At 33.9% G+C, this 26,183-nt stretch overlaps 1 protein-coding gene across 7 annotated transcripts in view; it reads right to left on the reverse strand.

Moving 5' to 3' along the window:
• Nucleotides 1-26,183, reverse strand: part of CSMD3 (CUB and Sushi multiple domains 3) — a 1,172,992-nt gene that overhangs the window by 879,665 nt on the left and 267,144 nt on the right. For all 7 annotated transcript variants that reach the window (XM_070630871.1, XM_070630869.1, XM_070630875.1 and 4 more), the window contains exon 4: nucleotides 12,343-12,537. In XM_070630871.1, the coding sequence (XP_070486972.1) occupies nucleotides 12,343-12,537 (195 nt within the window). The remainder of the gene's footprint in view (nucleotides 1-12,342; nucleotides 12,538-26,183) is intronic.

A 26,183-nucleotide genomic window follows, 5' to 3' on the forward strand; every position in this document is an offset into this window, starting at 1 on the left:
GGAAAAATTACCATCATTGGAAAGTTACAAAAGACGTAACAGAAAATGGTTCTAGTTTACTAGGTTTCAATCTCTAGTCCAGTGTGAATTTAGGCAAGGTTTTTTAACCTCCATTTGTCTCAGTGGATACATGTAAGGAGAAAATCAGAATACCTAATTCACAAGTTTTTATAAAGCAAAATGAGATCATTCTTATATAATGCCTAGAACTATCCTTAACACATCATAAGGACCTAATAAATATTAGCTGTTATTATTATTGTTGAGATGGTACCACAGACTGAATGTATGTACCCCCCTGAAATTCACATGCTGAAATTTGCCAGCTCCTAAATCTTATGCTTCCCAACCTCCAGAACTGTGAGAAATAAATTTCTGTTGTTTATAAGCCACTCAGTCGGTGGTATTTTGTTACAGCAGCCTGAATGGACTATGACAGATGGGAAAGAGAAACTTCCCTTAACTACCTTCCACTTTTGTGCCAGTTTTTGTGTGTGTGTTTGCAAAAATGGAGGAAACAAACCTGCCTATTGCTGACGACCTCTCATTTATTATGGATACATTTACATGAACAGCAGTTGCCATATTGTCAAAAAACAAACTTACCATCTCAAAAACTTTCAGATATACTTAACAACTTACACCTGCTTAGAGGATAAGTTTCAAACTCTTTACTCTGTGCTTCAAAACTCTCCAAAAGATGATTGTAACTGACCTTCTCAGTTGAAACTGAAATCTCTCCTCTCTACGTTTGTCTCCACCAGCCAAAGTCAATTCACTTTTAGTTTCCTCAAGTGATGTGTAACATTACCAGAGCCATAAACATTCATGTAACTGTACACATTATATATGACTAAATACATTTGTTTTCTAACCTAGAAAGTGCTTTCACTATTTTCACCCATTGAAACATCTTGAAAGGCTCAAATAGTGTTTGATAAAGAGCAAAGAAACAAGACAAATATTAATAAATTTGGAGTTGAAATAAAGTGGAGGAAAAAAATAGGTTGTTGCAAAATTAAGACTTTTTGTTTTTTCTGGCTGGTTAGATTTAATTTAACGGAAAACGTTAAGCATTCATATAGGCCAAGATTAAAGAAAAAGTGGAATGAGGAGTTTTTATAATCAAGACAGTGGAGAAGGGAGTATAATACAGAGGTTATGAATGTGCTATTGGAGCCAAATTGCTTGAATTCAAATTTGAACTCTACCTTTTACTAACCATGTGAACTTGGGAAACTTTTTTAACCTCACTGTGCCTGTTTCCCCATCTACAAAATGCATATCTAGATGATATCCACTCTATATAGCATGAGTATGAAGATTAAACAGGTTATTACATGTAGAGGATTTCAAAACTGTCTCTGAACCAAAGAAAGTGCTCATTAAATGTTAGGAAATAAAAAGGAAGGAGGTTGGGGCCCGCCTGGTGGCGCAGCAGTTAAGTTCGCACATTGGGCTTCTTGGCAGCCTGGGGTTCGCCGGTTCGGATCCTGGATGCGGACATGGCACTGCTTGGCACGCCATGCTGTGGTAGGCATCCCACATATAAAGTAGAGGAAGATGGGCACGGATGTTAGCTCAGGGCCAGGCTTCCTCAGCAAAAAGAGGAGGACTGGCAGTAGTTAGTTCAGGGCTAATCTTCCTCAAAAAAAAAAAAAAGGAAGGAGGCAATACAATATGAATACATAAGTTATTTTTCAAGTCTCTGTCAAGCGTTATCCCTCTCTCAACCAAGAAAAAATTCTTAACTGCCTCTGATTTTCATGACATTTTATTTGTACCTTTTTTAGGAGATATGGTAGAAGATGCTGTTTATACTTTAGTATAGTATACAGTTATTTTATGTGTGCTTTCCATAAGTCATAAGCTCCTTAAAATCACCAACTATTGTGTATTTCTTCTCCATCATTGTCAATCAATAAATATTTGTTAAGTAAATATAAATACAAATATGTTATCTCTCCTTTACCTTGAAAATACACTTTTATAATTTTCACATCTTATTACTAACATTTCAATCATCAAATTCTATTTGTTTTGAACAAAACTTAAGGATAGAGCAATAAAATGCCCAATATTTTTATTGAGCCATAATACTTTGCATTGTGATGATTTTCTAAATATGCAGTTGCATCAACAGTGACCTCATCTCCACCATTTAGAATCTTTTTTTTATTGTAGGTACAAATATTCAGCAGCAACAGCCATTTTAGAGTTACGAGAAACACAATCATGAAGCATTTTCAGAAAATCTGGAATAATTGATACTATATTTATAAGTAATTAGTTACAAATTAATGCTAAACCATGAAGTCTTTGTGAACTGTACTCATACTGAATTTTCTGTATAAAATGTCTAAATATAAAAAAAACTAACTTATTTTGGAAATTAATTAAGCATCTATTTAACAACAAAATGTAAAAAAATTAAGGTCATTTTAATGCAGAAACATGCTTTTGGTTCTGTTCTCAGATTATTAACATGCATGCCAAATTCCACATTTACAAACTGAGATTCAAATTTTGAAAATATGCAAAACTGGTTTAGAACTAAATCTAGATAGTTGGGTTTGTACATTACTTACAGTGGCCAGTGACAATAGGCACGATTTTGATTATACTGATTCTATGCATACAGTTCTCAATCTTTTCAATATCAAGTTCTCATTTATAAATCAGTAAAATGTGATGCAACCCTGGGAAGCTTGTTCCCTGAGTTCATATTTACTGCTATTGTAAGGGACATAGATCATTAAGTTAGACTGTGCCTTCTTTATGAGGTATTGCATAAGAAACTTTTCACTCTGCTTAGTAAGTTTGGTTTTCCATTACAAACTGCTTGCTTTTACTTTGTGACACTATGAACCAATCATGTTTTGTTTAGGTTCCCAGATAGATTAAAGCCAAATTTAATGCTGATTCTAATAAGCATATAAAAATACAAAACATGACCTTTGTATTATTAACCTTACTCTTGGTTTCATCTTACTCTTCTGTTAATTTCTCTTACTGTAGTTATCCTTATTTGCACTTAATATTTTTTGCTATGTGTTCATGTTTTTATACTGTAACTACCTTTTTTTAATCTTAGCTATAAATTAAATATAAAGATACAATAAGTGACCTTAATATTTTAATCTAGTTGGAATGTTATGGTAATGTATGGTTATATTCAAATATAAGAAGCAGTAAATAAAGAGAAAATGGCCTGGTCAAAACTCAAGAAATTAGTGACATAAATATGAGAACAACAAAAATGATAGACAAAATACTAATTTTTCAAGACTCCTTCAAATTTTAAGATATTTATTGCCAGTTTTACATACATAATCATTAAAAAGTAAAAAGAAAATTATTTCTGTTCTTTTGAATCAGATCTGCAGTTGGGAAAAGCGTAAAGAAAGTGACTACAGAAAGATTTTAGATTTTGACCACATTGAGCAATAGATCAAAAGTAGACTTTTTGAAGGCATGTAAATTTCAACATTTAGATTTTGCCCTCTATTATAAACTGTATGAAAAGTCTTTCATCACTGAATGGCTCAATACACACACCTTTAACATAACTTACTAAGATAGCAGGTGACCAATAAAACTGCACAGGGGAGAAAGAGCCCAAGACCAAAAATGTACACATGTCCTTCCAGAAGGATTCCTATAAAAATTCTTATTACTGTGCTTTCTTAACACAAAAAACAAGGACATTTCACATGGAGCTAGTACATTAAAATAGATGTCATGTGGCATTATTCGATGTCTTTGGTGGGCTACCATTCCCCTTCCTCCATTCATTTATCCTAAATTATTTTGTCTCATCTTTAGAGTGGTGGCTTTACAAAGAGTAACAGAATACCAGATGGTCATTGCTGTGGTTCACTGAGTTTATATCCTAGCAGGAAGTCAGATGATTGCTTTTCAAGGTTCTTATCATGCATTGAACACTCTATTTCACCACAGGGAACCCTGTAGCTGTCAATATATTTTTTGGCTAAGCATTCTCCATAATTTTTCCTTAAGTCATGGTACCATATAATCATTTGAATACTTTGTGGGCACCAAGATAATATAATTTTTCTTTCTTTATACAAGTTTTGAGATGTAGGTAAGTGTTAGAAATGAGTATTGCCTACTGTTTATAAAATTGTTTTATTTGGGGACCAACATTATGAAACTATTTGTTACAACTTCTTCAAAAATATACTTTCCTCAAAGAATCTGGATCTTTCATTTAGAACAAATACTTTCAACTCTTGCTTGTCAAAACAAATAAACAAAACACTTCAAATAAACAAAAGCCTCTATAGATGCATATGGCTCAAAGTTACACAGAATGAGTATAAACACTTAGACTCACTTGCCTCAAAAAGAAACCAACTTTTGTCCTTTTTTTTTTTTTTTGAGGAAGATTAGCCCTGAGATAACATCTGCCGCCAATCTTTCTCTTTTTGCTAAGGAAGACTGGCCCTGAGCTAACATCCGTGCCCATCTTCCACCACTTTATACGTAGAATGCCTGCCACAGCATGGCTTGACAGGCAGTACGTAGGTCTGCACCAGGATCCAAACCGGCAAACCCCAGGCCGCCAAAGTGGAACGTGAGAACTTAACTGTTGTGTCACATTTTCAAAATACACATTGTCAGCATTTCTCTAGGAATTGTACAGAAAGAGAAAGAAGTGGAAATCATTCCATTAAGGAAGAAAAAACCCAAACTCTATAAATTAACAATACAGTATCATAACATATAATACTAAAAAGCAAAATACAGATCTAATGACTATCTCTTTATTGTCAAAGAAAATGGATTAATTTAAAATAAGAGAGACAGATGAAGCAACAAAAAAATTTGGACAATAGAATAAAGCAACAAAAATGTTTGAGTCATTATATACAGGATGGAAAAAGGGGGAAAAAAGTAAATAGCTTCCAGAATGGAGGAAGACACAACTCACAAATGAAAAACGGGGAAAATGATGTGTGAGTTGAATGTAAAAAACATGGACGACTATTAGCAGCAGCAGCAGAGCACAGGACAAATAAATGGTAGGAATAGAAGGTCCTGATTTTCCTCTCTAAGTATCAGAAACTCACAGAGGGCCAGCACCTATTGCTTATGCAAGAACCCCACTCTATCTTTATGCATGGAATTGGAGTACACACATTTTGGTGATAACCCACAGCAGCAAACAGATCATCTTCCAAAATAAAGACCCCATATTCAATAGACTATAAGTTTCATGAGGCCTGGGGCTGTTTCATCCATCATTGCACTTAGCAGCCTGGCCTGTGCATAGTGACTTCTTAATAGATATCAGTTTAATTACTGAATATACTTCAAATGTGAGAACTTTCAGAAATGAATGACTCAGAAATCCTGTTACCCTTGGGAAAAATACTTCACCATTGATGTGTATTACTTGCTGATCCCAACCTAATACGATAGGCAAATATGGGACTCAAAGTTCCTCTTAACCACTACAACTCTAAGAAAAATTAATTCCACTGCCTGCATGGTTCTAGAACCTAAATACGTCCATTCTCTGGTGCTCAGTTCTCAAATACCTTTCTCGATGATGACAACTGAAATAAGGCAGTAATTACTACTAACTGAATATTATAGATTAGGTATTTTATATACATTAACATAATCTTCATCATAATACTATAAAGTAGTAAGGACTTTCCCTATTATACAGACGAGAAAACTGAGATCTGAAAAATCAAATATCTAGAAAAAGTTTCTGTATCTTCTCAGTGGCAGAGATGTAAAGCAAACCAAGGTTTTTTATCAGTCCAGAGTCCATTCTTTCCAGAGTTTTTACTCTCTTGTTTTAAAAAATATTCTCCATTATTTAAAAGCCCTAGGCACATGTTTAACTGTCAATAGATATTTTTAAATTTTGTAAACACACATGTAACACAATAAGTGATAGCCATAACTTACATACTATTTTTTAAATTACTTTATTATTGTATTTGGAAACAATTGGCAAGTTTTGAGTACCTTCTATGTGCTAGGCATTATATCAATATTTTTTTAAAAAACTGTCTCATTTAATCTAATCTCTCTAACATTCAGAGTCTCTTGAGATAGGTAAAAATATTCAACTGTTGACATAAGAACAACACACTCAGGTAATACGTGGCAGGAGGGCAAATCAGCTCAAAGATCTGATACCCTAAAAGACAAATTATGTGTCCTTTGCTCCATCATGCTGGATACTACTATAACAATTTAATCAGGACATTTTCATCATTTTATCACACAAATAAATTTTTCAGAACAAGATCAGAATACAGGAGAGGATGATTGAGCATTGGCCTGACTGTTGATGGAACTGGTTGCATTTTCCAGGGAGAGATGAAGAAGCATAAGTGACCTGGGACACATAAATTTTTCCCTGTGGCCTGACATCACTGGGATTTTGCTGGCAGTTATTGAGGTGATAATATAACCCCATTAACAAATGATTCATGCTTAACTTGCTTGTTTATTAAAATGCATGCACAAAGTGTTTTCCTCATTACTATCAAATATAGCAATTCTCATAAAGGCACCAGATCCCTTTATGTGAAATGACAGGGCTCATGAAAGTAGGTGTTGTGCCCAAATAATGTTGCTCAGATAAAAATGGCAAGTGTAGTGGAGAAACTCAAAGTCTGTACTAAAACATTTTCTGAGATAACATTTAAGGTAACATCTTTGGAAATCAGCTAAATGAAACCATAAAAGCCCCAATTCTCAAAAGAAATTTTTAATGCATGGTGTGACTCATGACATTTTGATATTCAACAGTGCATTTGAGCTCTTCTTTTCTTTGGCATAGAACAGTTTATCACTAACACTATTCTTTCTATGATTCATGGAGTTACACTGAAAGATTCTCTTCTTTGGGAGTAGATTCAAGGAAAAAGAAGGTGGTAACTTACTAAGTTTTCTTTACCAAATGTTTTAAAAAAAGGAACTACAGATTTTAGCTTCAAAAGAAAAACATTAGGGCCAGTCATGATGACCTGTTAAAGTTTAGCATGCTCTGCTTTGGCAGCCCAGGTTTGGTTCCCAGGTGCAGAACCACACCACTTGTCTGTCAGTAGTCATGCTGTGGTGGTGGCTCACATGGAAGAACTAGAAGGATGTACAACTGGAATATACAACTATGTACTGGGGCTTTAGGAGGGAAAAAAAAAACATTAAAAAGTAATGTTATGGTGAATTAAAAAAATGGACTCTGTTTTGATCTAGTTCAGAAAATCCAACAATAGAAAATATTTTAATTTTTTAATTTGCAGCTTATTATTATGTTTAACCACTAAATGGGAATGAAAGAAGCATGACACTGAGTTATTTATGTATTTTGGTTTTTAATTCAATAAAATATTTTCCAGTTGTCTTCATTTCTAATTCTTGTGTACTTCAGTTTTCTCAACAACCAGTTCTATTATTAATGTAGTATCATATTTCTGAATATCATGTCTCAGCATTTATACATGCATAAGTGTGTAATAATGACATATACCCAGAATAAATAGGTTTTCTATTTTGTAATGCCTCTTTGAGATAATTTCCAGACTGCTGAGCATAGGAACATATAAACACAAACATCCTTCCACCGGCCTCCTTATACCAGTGGCAACAATGTGTCCTTTAAAATTATTACTTGTTTTTAAAACTTTCTACTAGATTTTTTTGTTTGTTTGTTTTACTTCTAACCTCTGATTACTTCTGTGGAGGTCTTTTGTATAATTATCTGGCTACACTTTCCCTTCTCTTTCTCCTTCTCCAACTATTGCCTTTAATTGCTCATCTCGAATTCCATGTTTTGGTATCACATTTTGATCCAGAATTGTGGATCAAGGTTTCTAGCAGGAGAATAAAATTATGTTCTGACAAAACAAGCTTCTGTTCTTTTTTCCATCAGCTGTTTTTCTTTACCACATTGCAGTGGAAAGCAGTCTTCTTCCAAGAAAAAAGCTTGGAAGACCCTTTCCACTCCCTATTACTAATTTAGCTAATTGCAATTTCTTTTGCTTTGTCAGAGGCAACAGTTCCTTCAATAGCCCTTTTGCTCAGCTATACTGACAAATATTTTGTTTAGGTCGCATGGCACCAATTTACTATATGACATCCACATCACTAACATCCAAGCCTTCCCCAAAAAGGATCTCACCTGTCAGATCAAAATAAACTCTGTCAACATTTTACAACATCATATCCCTTCACTGATCAGTGCTTTCCCTGAAACCTCATATGGATCCCAAGATCTTTACTTTTGGCTATAAATAGACTCAAATCATCAAGAAAATATAACACTCTTTTAAGATTTTCTGTAATTAATCTAAAACATCCTGAAACAACCTTAAATTTTCTATGATTGACTCCTTAAATCTTAATACACTAATTCTTCCATCAAATGGTTTGACTTTTTGTAGATCCAGGTTTAGGGGAATTTATAACACTATAATTTACGCAGAACTTTTACAAACACTTTTATTATTTGCCCTGAGATGTGTATATCAAAATGCCATTCTGAATACAGAATACCATTAGAATTTTAGAATGTTTGACCTAGGAATAGCATATCTACTTCACATTTTCTGTCAACTGCTCTTAATTTGTAAAGGGTGTTGGGAGTGCTGGGTTGAGAAGGACTCTGACGCCACATAAAAGCTCAGTGGGAATAAATGTCATGGAAACCGCTATCAAAGGAGAGAGTGCAGAAAAGGCAAGTGTGCCAGGTATTTTCATTCCAGATTTAGAGCATAGGAATTTGGTTTCACTCTTTATAGAATACTGTTTAGCCCAGCATCAGGCAGTTAGTTGCTTTTTACAAATACTAGCAGATGGTGTTGATAAAATTTATCCAGCCTGTGAACAAATATAAAAACCCTTGCACCATATCCTCTAGGTTGATGTGGCATTCATTTTTCTTAATTAAACTATCATTGTTAGGAAGCATCAAAAGAACTTTCTAAAAGCGAAGTTTCATCAAGGAGAGACTTTATGTAAACTCCAGGGAAAGCAATAAGCAGATCGTTACAGGGTTATCAGCCCCCTGCAAAGTTATAAATTAAAGAATCAGTATGCTCTCAAGTGGCAAAGAGCAGAGGAGGAAAGCCATAGACTGAATAGTCTCCGATCATTTCTTTCAAACTGAATAACAACCACATAAAATCCAAATACTCTATTCCTCTATTCTTTAAGTTTTGATAAAAAATTGGTTAGTGGGAGATAAATTGCTCCTTAGAAAATTAGATCATGTGCTCTATGAAGTATGATTTCACAGATTCTACTTTTAGCCAGTGAATATTACAAACACATGAGAACTACTTTTGAGGCAAGAAAGGAAAATTATTGCCTCATTGAAAATGTTCTTGCTCCATATAGTTAGTATTTTTAGCAAGTTCTCTGTGAAATCTTCTCTTTAAAGTGTTGTCCCTACCTGAACTTCCTTCCACTCAACCGGGAGAAATTAAAATCTTCCTTATCAAGGTGCCTAACACACTCTACAGATTGTGATATTAAAGTAATCATCACACATTATTGTAATTACTTGATTACATTACCATCAGCCCCACTAAAACTGGATTCCTAAAGGCAAGACTTGTTTTTTAAACATCTTTTGATACTCAGCACATGAGATAATGCTTTGCACAGGGTAAGCCCTTATTAAACATATCTGAATGAGTAAATGTATTCATTAGTATTATTGTTAAAAAGAAGAAGGGGTGAGCTTGGCAAACTGAAGTTGAGTAGGAAAAATTTCCAAAAACAGAAGCTGCCATTTTTTGGATACACAAAAAAATCATGAAGAATGAAGTCAAAAGATATAAGCACAAAGGGACTTGCGAATGAGTAGGGAAGTAGGGTATACACTCTGGCAAAAACAAACAAAAACAACAAAAACAGAAGTGTTAGTATTAGGATTAGACTTGGATATAAGGACAATGGATATTATTCATCCAGTTGTTGTTGACTGTAATTCTTTTCTTTAGGGAGGAGATGGTAACAAATGCTACAGAAAAGTGGGAAGATAGAACATAAGCAATAACTTAATATATATCTAGCACTTTACATATGTTATCCCATTAAACTCTAATGGTACTGTGATTTGGGTATTTCTGTCTATGTCTTCATCCTACTATAGCTAAAGAAATAGTTTCCAAAATAATATAATGTTTGCTCAAAGCCTCTAGTTAATAAGTGGCAGAATCAGAATTTAGACTCAGATCTTTCTGACTCCACAGGCTCTTATCTGCACTGAGATGGAGAAGAAGGAGATCCACAACAGAAATTAATCTTCAGGTAGTACCGGGAATGCTCTGTTGAAGCCTCTTAAACATCCTTCTTGCTTTTAATTACCTTATTAAGTCCTTTTGATTTAGTGAGTTTTATGCTTTAAAAAAAAATGACTATACATCTTTTGACTGATTCACATATAAAACTCCATTTCCTCTCTTATAATAAAAGGTATTTGAAGAGAGATGAAAATTATTTTGGTTAAGTATCAAATCATAACAAGTTTAGGCTTTGGAACCAGACAAAATAGGTTCAAATCTGGCATCCTCACCACAGCCATGGGACTCTAACATTTCTGCACATCTTGTGAGCAGAGATTCCAACTGTCCTTCTGCTCTTTGTACCAGACTATCTTTTCAAAGACGTTTGTATAGCAAATAGCCTCAGAGGATAGAAATAGTGTCTTCCACCAGAGCAAAGGGCAAGTTTACTTAGGAGATAGACATAGGGTCACCATCCAGAGCAAAGGACAGGCATGCCCAATAGAAAGGATTCAATTTCCCTAAGCTCATGATTCTTTTCCTATAATTCCACTTTTACATGAGGAGGTATCTCACAGACTTCATATCATTCTATGAGAAGTGGGGCTTGGAGAAGTGGAACAAAATGCTAATAGTCTGGCTCCTGACACTTCTGTGAATAATACACTCTCCTTTGTTTCTGACCCAAGAGTCTTGTGTCTTTTATCACCACCCCAGAAACTGTGGGAGAGAAACTTGTTAACTTACAAGTTGAATAAAATCTAAGACTCTTCATAATTCTTGACATTTACTGAGTAACCTAAGCAATTATTTTTAAATTTTTGAGCTTAAGTTTCATATCATTATGAAATTTAAGTGGTTATGCTTATAAACTTCTTAGTATAAGTGATCTAATAAATGGTAGCTAATAGTAGTCATAGAAATAGCAGCAGCAGTAGCAATAACAGTATTAGCAGTAATAGTAATACAAGCAGCAGCAGCATCAAAGGGAGCTAACATTGAAAGAATTCTAGACTATCTTATTTAAACTTCACAACAAATGGAACAGGTGGATTTTTTTCTCTCGTTGCTTAATTGAGATAAATTAATCTCAAAGAGTTGATATGATTTGCCTGAGGTAACTAACATGATACTTGTCAAAGCTGGGATAAGAAGCTAGCTGTGTCTGATTTCCAAGGGTTTCACCTGCATGCGTTTGTAGCCACACATTTAAGAGGAAGGTACAAAGTAATTTAGATGAGCAGTTGGACATTCATACCTCCCATTCGTAAAGGAATTACAGAAGCACATGTCAAAAGATAATGAGTTATATCTTTTAATTAAAAGATACAACTTACTAAAAGATACAACTCATTTATCTTTTGGTTGTTAGAAAAGAAAGCCCAAAGAGAAAATGATGTTGGTCTCCAGAATTTCTGTGGGCAAGATTCATCCTTGAATTCAGCTGATGTTGAACACGCTATATCTTCTAGGCTCTGTAATTTGAACCTATGTCCATATTAGCATACTATTGAGTTTTGCCCATAACACAAACAATGTTTATTAGTATCAATAATAAACTATACAGCAGTCTTAATTTCACAAATTCCCATGCTAAGTCCTCTACCAGAAATCTTTAAAAGATTCATAGATTCAGTCAATATTTCAAAATGAAAACAAAATCATGAAATGAAATGAATAAAAAACAGCCTAATTAAATTTCTAAACATCATAAACTCCATATTTTTCTAATATAAATATGAAGACACATATCTATACAATGCCTAAATATGTATACAAATATACATATATTTTACTGTCTCATTTCACAAGTAATGTCATCTAATTTTGCAAGTATTTTTCTAAACTTTTCATGTAGCATATGTTATATATATATATATATATATATATATATATGTATTTCTTTAATACATATATTCAGATTTTATAAAAGAAACAAGCACTAAGCACCAGACATGTTTGGCAAATATACTGTCTGATTACAACTCTTACTTTTAAAATGTTTTCATTTGTCAAATAAATATTTGATCAACATAAAAATAAACATTATTTTTTTCTTTACCTCTACAGATGGGAACAGGAAAATCCCATGAGGCTGTATTAACTGAATTGGATATACAAGTGAGTTGAGGGTGGCCATCAAGGATATATCCAGTTACACAGCTGTAGCGGATCTTGTCCCCAACGTCGAACCTTGTACCATATAATACACCTTTGGGTGGAACTCCTGGGTTTCCACAAGAGCTACTCTGCAATTCTATAAAAGAGAGGGAAAAGGAGAGTTTTAAGTTATTTTAATATATATTTTAATGTCTTAGATTTATAAATTATATGTAGATACAGATGTCTCTTTTCCTTTTAAGAAGAGTCACAAAAAAGGGAAATGTCTTCTATTTCAATACATGTAACAGAAAAGTATGGGAAAGGAACTAAATTTTACCAAATAGATATTAGGCATCATTCTTTGTGCTAGAAAAATTTAAATATTCTCTATCATTTTGTAGCAATTTTTAAAATCAGTATTACTCATATTTTACAGATAATTAAAACTGAGATTAATACCATTTACATGGCTTCTTCAAAGTTAACATTCTACTAACATAGTAATAAGTAAATGAAGGTCCATTAAAATGCTCCCCATTACTTTCATGGTTCTACTTAACCTAAATCATGAGGATTCATCTAAAAAGAATACACATTCTTTGGGGGGCTAGCCTGGTGGTGTAGTGGTTAAGTTTGCATGCTCTGCTTTGGTAGCCCAGGGTTTGCAAATTTGGATCCCGGGTGCGGACCTACACATCACTCATCAAGCCATGCTGCGGCAGTGTCCAACATATAAAATGGAGGAAGACTAGCATGGATGTTAGCACAGGGACAGTCTTCCTCAAGCAAAAAGAGGAAGACTGGCAACAGATGTTAGCTCAGGGTCCATCTTCCTCCCAAAAAAATAAAAAATAAAATAACCATTTTGGGTAGAAACTTTTATTTTCATGTAAATGAGAAAATATAGTGCAGTAAAATATGAATATATTTTTGAAGTTAGAGAGACTGGGTTAGAATTCCAGCTCTATTATTTGTTTAACCTTGAAAATAAAACAATTATAATAAGTACATACACCTGTGAAGTTTTTTTAATTCGATCACATGCAAAATATCTGGAAAATGCCTGATATGTCAGAATATTTTACATATTACCTTGTTATTTTATTAGTTCACGCTTAAAAATATACAAGTATACAAATATAAGAGATATTTTTAAATAATATTCATTTCAAAGAAAAATCCAATTTCACTTTAAATGAAAAAAATGGAAAGAAAAATATAGAAATAATAGAACTTACACTACTTAACAAGGTTAGTGAAGAATTATTTTTCCTTATATTACTTTCTCAATTTTCTATTACACTACCATTATATTATATTACTTTTATTTCATAAGTAATAATCAATAGAAATACAAACAGTGGTGAATTGATGGGCTAAAAGGTATTCCAGTTTGAGTAAATCTATAGTTTAGTTAACAGTATTATGCAAATGTTAATATGCTGGTTCTGACAATTGTGCTATGGTTATATAGGTACTTAATATTAAGGGAAGCTGGATAAGACTATTTGGGAACTCTGCACTGTTTCACAATTTACCTGAAAGTCGGAAATTATTGCAAAATACAAAGCAAAAAAGACATTGCAACACTAAGTGAAGTATGTTTCCATTATGCCTTGATACTCATCCCATTTGTGTAGTTAGTAAATTCTATACAATATCATTTCATATTAAAACAAATAATTATAAGCCACTGTAATATTTAAAATATCAATGACTACATTAAGTAAAACATCAAAATAAAAAATGCTTCAAAGAGGTGGATGCAACATTATAAAAGCAATGGCCATTTACAGATAAGAAGTGTATACAGAGCTGAAATTTTGTCTGTTTATCCATTAAGAGGGTTATAGTGCTTGTGGGAGTGTTTCTTAAGTGAACATTAATTTTTCTGTATAAACTTTTCAATGATAGTAAAAAGAAAAAAGTGTGATGAATTTCAAATGAGGTCAGGTTAATCAATGAAAAATGCATTGAGGATTTCATAGAACTTGCATTATATACATTAAAAAAGTATTTACTTTTAGTTTAAACTACTATTTTAGATTCTCAAATGTAGAAAAGTAAAGAACTTGACTAATGTTAATTAAATATCAATGGTTTCTATCGATAGGCATTTTCCTTAAGCTTCTTCAGCATTTAATGATACATCATAAACTTATTTTAATAATATAAATTAACTTTACATAATGTTTGTAAAACATGTAAACTTATAAAGTTATTTTACATGATATTTATAAAATATTTTAAACATCAGTAACCAAGGTTAGTGATGTCTAATATTTCACTTTACTATTTTCTCCAAGGCATATGCTATAAATTTACTTTCAGTAAAATTTAAAACATATTTATTGTCTGTGAATGTTGAGCAATTCTTTAAAAAATACTTTTGAAGTAAACAGTTTATTTTGAAATAGTCAAATTTGGGGAAAATTCATTTGATTGATGAGATGCTTGCTGCAAGAGATTGTGAGGTTAATAAGTTTTGATAAAATGAATAAGAATTCAATTTCTTAAATACAGTAATAACAAAGGAAATACTCTTAATGAAATCAGCGCTTGTGGTCTTTGAATCAATCCACTCCTTTCCCTCTCACCCCCTAAAAAATAATTAAGGTCAGGACTTCAATTATCATAAAATTATATATCTAGGAGAAAAAACAGTTTCCAAATTATTTCACAAGAAGCAGTTAGGTGGGGGGATAAAAGGAAAAAGGGAAGAAAGCTCTAAATAGTTGTTATATTCAGTTTGAACTGATTTAAACGAACAAATAAACATTACCCAGAACAAAGTACCTAAAGCAAAAATGGAAAACATATGAAGTGAATCAATGAATGAATAACAACATTGATTGGAATCTTAATAGATTAATCTATCACCTGCCTTGTGGCTGAATTATTTCTAAACCAATAGACAGATAAGAATTTAGGCTTCAAAATGAAACTCAAAGAAAATAATTCCAAAACATATCTGGTTCTCACCTTCAAGAAATTCCTGCTTTCAATTGCCCTTGTTTTTTGACCTTCATAAATAAGAAAGATTACCCATTATCCTTTGTAGACTGAGTAACCCATGAAGACAATTATTAAGATGTTTCACACTCAGGTTTCATAGATTTCAATTCTATAGCCATTGCTTATGGATTCTATTTTTTTTGTCTTCTCCCTACCCTTTAATTTGGGACTTCTCTCTAAACTATGTCCATTTTAAGACATAGAGCAAAGAAGGATGTGTTATTAACTGGAAGAATTATATAATCCACCATCAAAAATGCTACATTGTGATTGAACATTCACTTTTTAGTCTTTATTTTTTTAAATAAATAGTGCTGCATATTTTAACTTTTCAATTAATAAGAGTTTTAGACTAGCTAAGTGAGACTCATTTTTAGCCATTGTTTTTCTCAACTATCAAGAGTTTGAATTAAGGGGAAAATGAAGACACACCCTACCATGTTTAGTAAAACAGATTATAAACTAATTATTAATATACATGGTTTTTACAGTAAGTAGTGATTTTGTTTAACTATTATAAAATCATTCTTAAGGAAAACAGAGATTTAAACAATAAGATGAATTTTCATGTTAATTCATCAAATGCACATGCAAGATAACCATATTGTGCTTGTCACTTCAATGTGTTTCTGAAGCAAATAATTAAATCTAAAAGCACAATTGCCGAGTAGACTACAGTTATCTTCTTTCACCAAGAGATGACACTAATACATTGATCAAAAGGTTTAGGTCATTAAAATAATACAATTTTAGGTGATTAAATAAAACCTGACAAATTTTCATGCAATATTCCATAATACAAAGATTAAAATGGGATTTAGATGTGCTGGGGGCAGGTGGAGTACTTTAAAGTTATTTTCACCAGACTGTTGGTTGAGTATTGATCAATTCTTTTAATACAAAAATAAATAAATAAAAGAAACTCCCTATATACTGCAGCCTTATTTGAATTTATTCTTAGGTTCTATGCCATGAGATCATGTTTGTAGATAAAACAGAAATAATTAGAGTGGGCAGTTGAGTGAATTAAGATCACGGGAAAACACGTCTTAAGATTTTATACTCAAAATATGTGTCTGAAAATGTCAGACATCCTTTAAGTAAGTTTACTGCTCTATCCGCAACAAATGATCGAGTCAAATTAAAATTCATCTGTTTTTTGCTGGAACGATGTCTCTTTTATTTATCCTCTCTTCTCAGAGATATTGAAATTAACACCAAATAATATGAAGGCATTTTGACAGCATAAATTCTTCTAAAGTGTAAAGGATAGTTGATACAGCAAACTACTACCTGGAAAAGATCCAAGATAAAAATCCACTTGTGTGATAGAGGTTAGAGTTTAGTGACACTCATCTATATTAGTTAAAAGGAAACATGATAAACTAGTTGGTAACTGGCACAACTAACTTATTCATCAGAAGCTCTTGAAGGTTACCATTAACATTACTCTGTGATGTATATCAGGTAAAGTAACATCACCTCCCTTGCTGTTTAATAGTTTACAATTTGACAAAGTTAATAACCTTAACTGTTGAGATCACTCTGAGCCATACTCTGTTCTAGGCACTTAGGCATTCATAGTCCCTCCTACATCTCACAAAATACCTACTGTCATAGATGATTTCCCTCACTGTACAGAAAGGGAAACTGAGACTCAGGTAGATTAAGTAACTTTCCCACGGCCACTCAACTAATAAATAGTAAATCTGTGGCTCAAGCCTAGATGTCTCTAACTTTAAAAAGAACCCTTAGATCATTTCACAACTGCATGTTGTTACCCATGTAAAGCAGATATTCATTTCACAAGTGTTTATTAAGCAGCTATCATAGGCAATGCTCTGGGGATACAGTTTTGCAAATGACAGATAATGGCCCCGCCATTATGGAGTTCATAACTTGGGATTGACCAAGGCAATAAACAAATAATTAAAGAATATTAATTACGATGTGACAAGAGGGATAAAAGAAACATATTAGGCTATAATGAAATATATAACTGAGAAAACTTAACTGTCTTAAGAGGAGGTCTGAAAAGAATTTCCGGATGAAGTAAGGTTTAAATTGAGATAGGATAAGGAGTTAGCTAGATGAAAAAAGGAGAGTTAACTGGGGCCAGCCCAGTGGCATAGTGGTTAAATTCACACACCTGCTTTGGCAGCCCGGGGTTCACAGGTTCAGATCCTGGGAACAGGCCTAGCACTGCTCATCAAGCCACAATGTGGCAGTATCCCACATCAAAAAATAGAGGAAGACTGGCACAGATGTTAGCTCAGTGACAATCTTCCTCAAGCAAAAAGAGGAAGATTGGCAACAGATGTTAGCTCAGGGCCAATCTTCCTCACCAAAAAAAATATATAAAAATCAAAGTACTACAATAGTTATTAGATTTGGCCAAATAGTGAAGACAGGTTTTAAGGATGAAGTAGAGTAGAAACTGAATTGGGAAAAAACCCTCCAAAATGGTTGACCAAATATAGGTCCATGCAGTGAATACATATCCTATGCACAGGCTCATGAATAGAATGGGGAACTATTCTGTCATTAAATATTTTTTGAGGGAGATGCTATAAGCTCTTCAGAAGGGAATAACTGAGAGTAAATAATTGAAATCCATTCTAAATGTACTTTACTAATGTAGTACTAATTCAGTCTTGAACATGAATTACTAGAAAGGATCATCTAAATTCATTTTTAAAAATAGGAGGAACCAAAAGAATGTCTGCATACTCTCATATTTGGATATGAGAATATTAACTTTATAGGGTTGCTGAACCTATAAAGTTGATATTCTCATATCTAAATAGTATGCACATACGCTGATATATGATTACATAAAACAATATATGTAAATCATTTACATGCTGAGCAAGCACTCAATACATGACAGATATTATTCAACAAATTGAAGCTTTATTATAATAATCAATTTTGCATTTGAGACATCTGAATCAGGTGTGGTTAAATTATGATCTACTAGTGATAGGGTCATATCTTCATTAAATGCTAATTAACTACATTAGATCATTCCTAATGTCTTAAAAATTAGTTAAAAAATAGTAATTTAGTGAAGTGTAAAATTCAATTACTCCTCTCTGAGTCATAAATGAAATTCAAGGTGTAATCTCAGCACCTGTTGGAAGACTTGTATAACCGAATTCACAAAGCTTCCCTATGGATGTCATTGATTCATTCGTTCTTTCATCTATTGGTTGGAACCATATATCAAGCACCACACCAGGCACAGTGATTATAAAAAGATATCTTTGATATACTGCAGCCTAATGAAGTCAAGATAAGTTAATAAAAAAAGTTGAAAATACAATTTAAATTCTATTCTGAACGAGAGTATATATAAGGACTACAGGAGAACAGAGTTTTCATCATGTTCTCCTTGGAGAAATTCAATAAAACACTATCAAGCAATTAAGAAAAAGAAGAGGGATTTATACTAACAAACACATTAAAACAACCTTAGCACAGAAAAAAACAATTTGTTAGGGGCACGTGGATAATTGTGATAGGCAAGATATTTATCAAAATAACAAGAAAATCTGACCTTGAATATTGGAATGAAAAATCAAATGAAAGGATAACGGATACCATGATTACAGAATTGCATAATTATTCAGTCAAACAGATGAAGCATGATCCTGCTGAGATCAATTAACAATGCTTTAAAACATTGTAAAATTATACCTGCTAATGGAAGGAAAATCAAGTTGTTTGTACTTCTCACAGAAAATTAATCTCAGGGTTTTATTTCCCAGATGATTAAAAATAATTTAGGAGAGCATAACATCAAGTTGAACCACCTAGTATCTCCCATCCTGAGACTTCAAAGCACGTTTTCCAACTTCTTCATTGGTACAAAATGTTCTTTTATTACAGATACTGAACCATTTCATTCACATAGGATATAAATAGTGTCATTTGAGAATTCTCTTGGAGACTTTGGCTCCAGCAAACATTTGGGGAATATTCTGAATCAGTTATTAAATCTATCATGTCCCATGGACTTTTATTTTAGTATATACAACAATGAAATTTATTTTTTTATACATTTTCTTCCTCACTAGACTGAGTATCTTGAGAACAGGGGTTCTAATTCATCTTTGTGTGTCACGAACTTAACACATTTTGTAGCATGCTCTTGACAAGCAGAGAAGGATTGTTCAGTTAATTGAGTTCTCTTCAATTAGAAAAATATAAAAGGCGATCATCACACAGAGTTTGTAGGAGTAAATGCTTAAACACAAAATAGTAAAGTGGAATTGATAGAGTACAAGACAGTTGTAGGCATATCATAAATTAAACTTGTGTCATAATGAACACTGCATCACACTGGCAACATGTGATCTTATATGGGTCAAATTACATAGTTATGCCTTTCAAATTTTTTTTATGAAAATGCATTAACTTCTATAAGCCAGCTCCTAAGCATTAGCATAATTCCTAACCTGCTGGTCATGCCACAGTTCTCACTGGGATGCTGGAGATGGAGGAAACATTAGGCCACATCTGCCATTTTGAAAGTTATCTTGAAGCTTCAAAAAGGTTCAGATTTGGCAGTCAAAAGCACAAATGCCAATTATTTTTTTTTTATTATTTTCACTTAATGAAAGGGAATTCAAACAAACTATTGGCTGCTAGAGAAGAAATTAGAGCAAGTCAATGTTGTCTTAGCTAGTCTGCTTAAGAGGAAAATAGATTATTAGATTGATTCAGGTGTGGGGAGGGGAGAATACACATAAATTACAATGCAATTCAAGCAGTAGAAGGAGGAAAGTCTATTATCACAATTTTATTTTTAATTAAGATAAATCTTTTGGTGGGCTGCTTATATTTTCAAGGGAAGGAAGTAGGAAGCAGTGGAAGAGTTAGAGTAAAATCCAACACATAAAAAAAAATTTATGTTGTCTAGATGAATGGATAAAGAAGACATGGTACGCACACACACACACACACACACACACACACACACACACACACTATGGAACACTACTCAGCCATAGAAAGGACAGAATCCTGCCATTTGTGACAACATGGATGGACATTGAGGGTATTATGCTAAACGAAATAAGTCAGAGAAAGACCAATACCATGTGATTTCACTCATATACATAAGATAAACAAACACGTAGATAAGGAGAAGAGATTAGTGGTTACCAGAGGAAAAGGGGGTGTGGGGAGGGCAAAAGGGGTAAAGGGGCACATGTGTATGGTGACAGACAAACACTAGACTATTGGTGGTGAATATGATGAAATCTATACAGAAACCGAAACATAATAATGTACACCTGAAATTTATACGTTAAAAGCCAATATGACCTCAATAAAATAAAAAATAAAATAAAATTTTAAAAAATCAATTAAAAAAATGTATGTTGTCTAGGAAAAATCATTCTGTTTTGATATTACAGTGTGGGTAGGGCCCAAGGCAATACAGATAAAAGTTTTGAGAGTCAGATTGAGAGTAATGGTCAAACACAATGGAGAAAATCCATTGCACAATATCCAAGAACAAGCAGTTATACAGATACGTAATTTTGATCTGTTAAGAAGAGGCAATTAATGTTCTTTCCATTTCAAATATCTGTGCCCCCTTTTTGGCAAAATAAATTTTACTACCTAAAGTGAACTTAATGAAAAACAATATTGTATTTTTGTTTTGTAAACTAACTATCAATGTATTAAAATAGATGGGTGGAAAGATCATGAAATATGAAAAGTTTTATGATTATTTAAACCTAACTATATCCTGTATAGCTACCAGAATATTAACAAAGCAAAAGAAATAAGAATATAGAATAGAGATATATTAGCAGCCATTCTCACTTTAAAGTTTCTAAAAATGGAATAATGCTACATCTGGCCTGAGCAGTATTTGATAGCTTGATTCAGAATAATAGAAAAATATGAATAGACTCTCCTATTCTTATGACAGAATTGGGACAAGCATCTGCATTAAGACTTTTAGATAAAAGTAATTTAATTCTTTAAAAAGATGTGTTAAGCTGATTATGGAAAATTTACTAGAGTATATATTCATCCAACATGAGTGAGAGATGCTACTGTATTTCAGCAATTAATCAATCACCAAATAATTATTGAAACCTGAGGAAGAAATGTCGACGGGATATAAAAAACGGAACACTATTCCTGTTCTTTTGGAAGTTATAACTCAATTGGAAACATAAGACATGCATAGTATGACCATCTGGCAATTAAATAATAAAACTGATTCCGTAGATGAAAATTTTTAAAAATTACTCATATACAAAGGAAGAATGTTGAATGCAATGAGATAAGTAGGATTTTAGTTGGAGAGGAGGCAAGAGAAGAGTCAAATAAATGATATGAATAAAGGCCCAGAGAGAGAAATGTACAAGATGTGTCCAAGGGCGATATGCAAAACAAATGGCTTAAGCAGAATACCATACCTATGAGGACATATAGAACGAAGCTTCAGAAATGAATGTTAGGGTCACACTGTGGAGAGCCTTTAAATTAACAGTCTTAAGTCTTATGGTTGATGCTACACTAATGCTTCCAAAAGGCCCCAAAATGAAATGGCTTAAATAGATAGTAGTTATTTCCTTTGTTTGACTCCCTGACTGGTCTAGACTAAGAGGGAACAGACTATGCTCTCAGATCATCAGGGAACCAGATTTTTTCCCATCTTGCTGCTCTATCATCCACTTGGGCATTGCATTTTTGTACTTGGTGGAGAAGGATTGCCCCAAACAGTGAATTGCAGGCTACTGGGAGTTGAATCAGAGGATGTTCAGAGAAAAACTTTCTCTCCCTTCTCTTTACTCCTGACGAAACTCCTGGATATTACTACATGCTGTTCAAATTCAAACGTTTCTGGAAGATGCACCGCAATTTTTCTTCTATTAAGGCCAATTCTAGTTCCTCATGGACCAGTGACCTGTTAGAGCAGAAAATATATGCTCAAAATAAATATCCCCACGTGCATAAGGGAAGAAAGGAGAATGTTCCACAGTCAGTGGTCATGGAAATTAGTAGATCCTGTTGGACAAGAATTATGAAGATCCTCCTACCCTGGAAAACCCTGGTTCTGTTCTTGAGAAGGTGCTCCTTGGTCCTGTGCCCGCTGTTGTCCCCTGGCATTTCCTGTTCAATAGTTCTTCCTTGTCCATATTCTCTATGGCAAAATGTGAAGTGAGTGTTGGAGACTAGACCATCCTTGGGAGTGCACAGTTTTTATGTCCTACATCTGCTAATGCAGGTTTGGTACTTGAAAATTGCCTTAAGGATTGAACATTCAAAGGTATTTGCAGAAGAGTTCTCAAATTTATTTGGCTAGACCTTCCTCCAAAAGCTTATTAGGAATTGGTTTATTTGCTTCCAATTATTTTCATGTGCCAGTGAACAATCTCCCTCCACTCGCAACCTGCTTTAACCATCTCTCTCATTTTTTTTTAAAGATTGGCCCTGAGCTAACATCCATTGCCAATCTTTTTTTCTTTCCTTCTTCTCCCTAAAGCTTCCCAGTACATAGTTGTATATACTAGTTGTAGGTCCTTCTAGTTCTGCTAGGTGGGATGGGATGCCACCTCAGCACGGCTTGATCAGCAGTGCTAGGTCCGTGCCAAGGATCTGAACTGCCAAAACCCTGGGCCACTGAAGCAGAGTGTGCGAACTTAACCATTCAGCCATGGGGCAGACCACTCTCATCCTCTTTTTAATTGGGACTACTTTGGGGTTATCTGAAGCAATAACTTGGGCAGAAATGCAACATTCTTTATCTGACTTTTGCCCCAGGACTGCCCTCCATCCTTTGACTAAGAAACTTAATAGGAGAATGATAAGCCTTCTTATCCCCTGCTGTACAGAAGCGGTTGGTTTTTCCAACCTAACACACCAGAATTTTAGACTACACTTCAACCTCTCTTTAAAAACTGGCCAATATATCCCTGAGCTCTTATCTTTGTTGTAAAACCTTGTCAAAGACAGCCAGGAATAGGCAGCACACCTCAACAATGTTCTTGTTAATCTCATCCTTTTGAGCTAGAGCCTCAACGGTCTGCCTTCCACATTGTCATAAGCAATTACTTCACCACACTGGCTATAAGAGAGAAAAGCCACCAGCTCACCAGCTCATAATATGTTTCCTTGCTGCTATTTCTGACTACAAAACAATAATATGTATTTTAGGTTTTTACTTTAATGCATGACTTCCAGTACCAATATTTCATCAATGCCAGACATAAAAACCAGTTTTTTAAAGCATAAAGGGAGTTAACATAGTTTCTAGGAGCAGGTTCTAGGCTGGACCTCTTGATTAATACAGAATTAGCCTAATAGGGGACTGCTACCTTGAGACCACCAGTGGAATTAAGTTTACCTGGAGTCATTGCCACCTCACCATAAATCTCTGAACAGAAGAAGGAGACTGGAGAAGAGCAGTCACTTGAAATTACAATTCAAGGATCAGGGAGTCATAACAGAAGGGAACAAACATGACCACTATGTTTTAACCACAGGAAGCTGGAAAAAGCTGGAGAGTGCTGTCGTAAAATCACAACTTTGATAACAAAATCAACAGCAAGAATTTGCAGGACAATTGCCTGTTTTCAAATTCTACGTTTCGTTCTCACACAAGTGCATATAGTTGGTGGAATTTAATTTACATACACATCAAAAGAGTTTCAGAAATGTGGTTTTGTTTGTTTTTCCTAATGTTGGAGTCATTGGCATGTCATCCCAAAAGATCCCACAATGGCATATTTATTATTTTGAATTAAAGTTACTTGAGAAGCAGCCAATGCAAAAAGAAAAACAGCCATTTGACCCTCTCTCTGTTCTCCCTGAAAGCAGGAAATAAATCTCCTTGGTACTGTCCTCACATCAGAAGATGGACATCCTTATCACCAGAGATTGGGAATTCAGGACTGAGAAGCCTCATAAACAAAGCCTGTTATTTTTACTAATTTACTACCTCAAGCCTGAACTCTTTAAATTCCTCTCTTATTATGTACCCCAAACCTAAGTTTCTTTGTCCTGGCATTCCACACAAATTTATTGTTTCTTTGTGTAAAAAGATATAAAAGCAGCCTGCTTTGCCCATCTCAGACAGCATCATTTCTCTATAATCTCCAATACACACATATTAAATTGGGTTTTTCTCCTGTTAAACTGGTCTTGTATCAATTTTATTATTACTCCAGCCATAAGAACACAAGAAGGGTAGGTGAAATTTCCCTCTCCCCAACACTGACATTTTCAAATAGAAAGAAAGTAAAATGGAGACCGATAGAATTTATTTAATAATACTGTCTAATATTTAGGTATCCTCCCTTCATCCTGTTTCAGAATGTACAGGTTAATTCTTTCAAAATACTTCCACATAATCCTTCCACTCTGTCTATGGAATAAAGTCCAATCTCCCACTTGAGATCAAGATCCTCCACAATCAGACCACTTTATACTTCTCCAAAGTCTCCCTATGCCCACCTACTTATATGCTCTGTTTCAAATATTCACTGTCCCTCGACATGTCATATGTATTCCGATCTCACAGGTTTGCTTATACTATTGCTTATACTATACTATACTATACTATACATTTGCTTATACTATTTTGAAATATCTCCTATTTCTTCTCTATTTAAACATTTCTATCCTTCGAGATCTAAACCAATTCCTTATTGTGGTTGTTAGTGTCATTGAGTCAATTCCAACTCCTAGTGACTCTGTATACAGCAGAGCAGAACCCTGTCTGGTCTTTCTACGTCATTCTCTCACCTTCCAGCACTATATTAGACAATACTCCACTGCCATACATAAGGTTTTCATGGCTAAGAAGGCGGTCAGGTCCTTTTTCAAAGTCTGTCTTAGTCTGGAAGCTTCCCTGGAACTTGTCCACCATGGGCGACACTGCTTGTATTTGAAATACTGGTGGCATAGCTTTCAGCATCACAGCAACACACAGCTGCCATAATATGACAACTGACATATGGGTGGTATGGCTCCCTGACTGGAAATGAACCTGGGCCGTATCAGTGAGAGCACCGAATCTTAACTACTAGATGGCCAAGACTGGCAAACCAATTCCTACTGTCTCCATAAAGCTCATCCAAACTCTTCAGTTCATGATGATCACCTTTGCTCTGGAACCAAAAGTTATTTTCTATTATATTCCATGATCACTTATTCAAATGTCTTTAGATATCTCATTTTGCCACCTTTATTGACTTTCTTTTTCTTTTTTAATTCTACACTGCCCTCTATCTTTCCATGTGTAAACACTGTTTAATCAACTGACTTGTGACAATAATCAAGGTAGATACTATGTTTTTAACGTGCATCTTTAAAACTGGAAACTCTTCAATTCAGAAATACTGGGTTCTCAGTATGTATTTGGTTAAAGAAATAGCTTAATTCAAAGAATTAGAAAGTTAGGAAAATATAATAAGTCCAAATTATTTCAAATCTCTTTGGGAATTCAATTCCCTTGAGGAAAAAAATTCTGAATCCCATACTGAAGCAAAGTATGAGACAATAATCTTTGTGTGAGCAAGATTGGTGGGGAAGAGGAAACTAGGGCCTTGAGAGTTTCCTGGATGACAAGGAGTACAATGAATCCTGACTATTTTACTCTTCCTGAGTAATATTCAACCTTTCCTTCCTATAGAAACAGCTCTGAAAGTGTGGAAGAAAACTAAAAAGAAAGGGGCTTATTCCAGTTGATTTGCATTCTTGCAGTTGACCTTATTGATGGAAAATGAAATATAGTGAAAAAAAGCCCCAGTAGTG

The sequence above is a fragment of the Equus przewalskii genome, chromosome 8 (genome assembly GCF_037783145.1).
Source record: "Equus przewalskii isolate Varuska chromosome 8, EquPr2, whole genome shotgun sequence".
In the NCBI taxonomy this organism is placed as follows: Eukaryota; Metazoa; Chordata; class Mammalia; order Perissodactyla; family Equidae; genus Equus; species Equus przewalskii.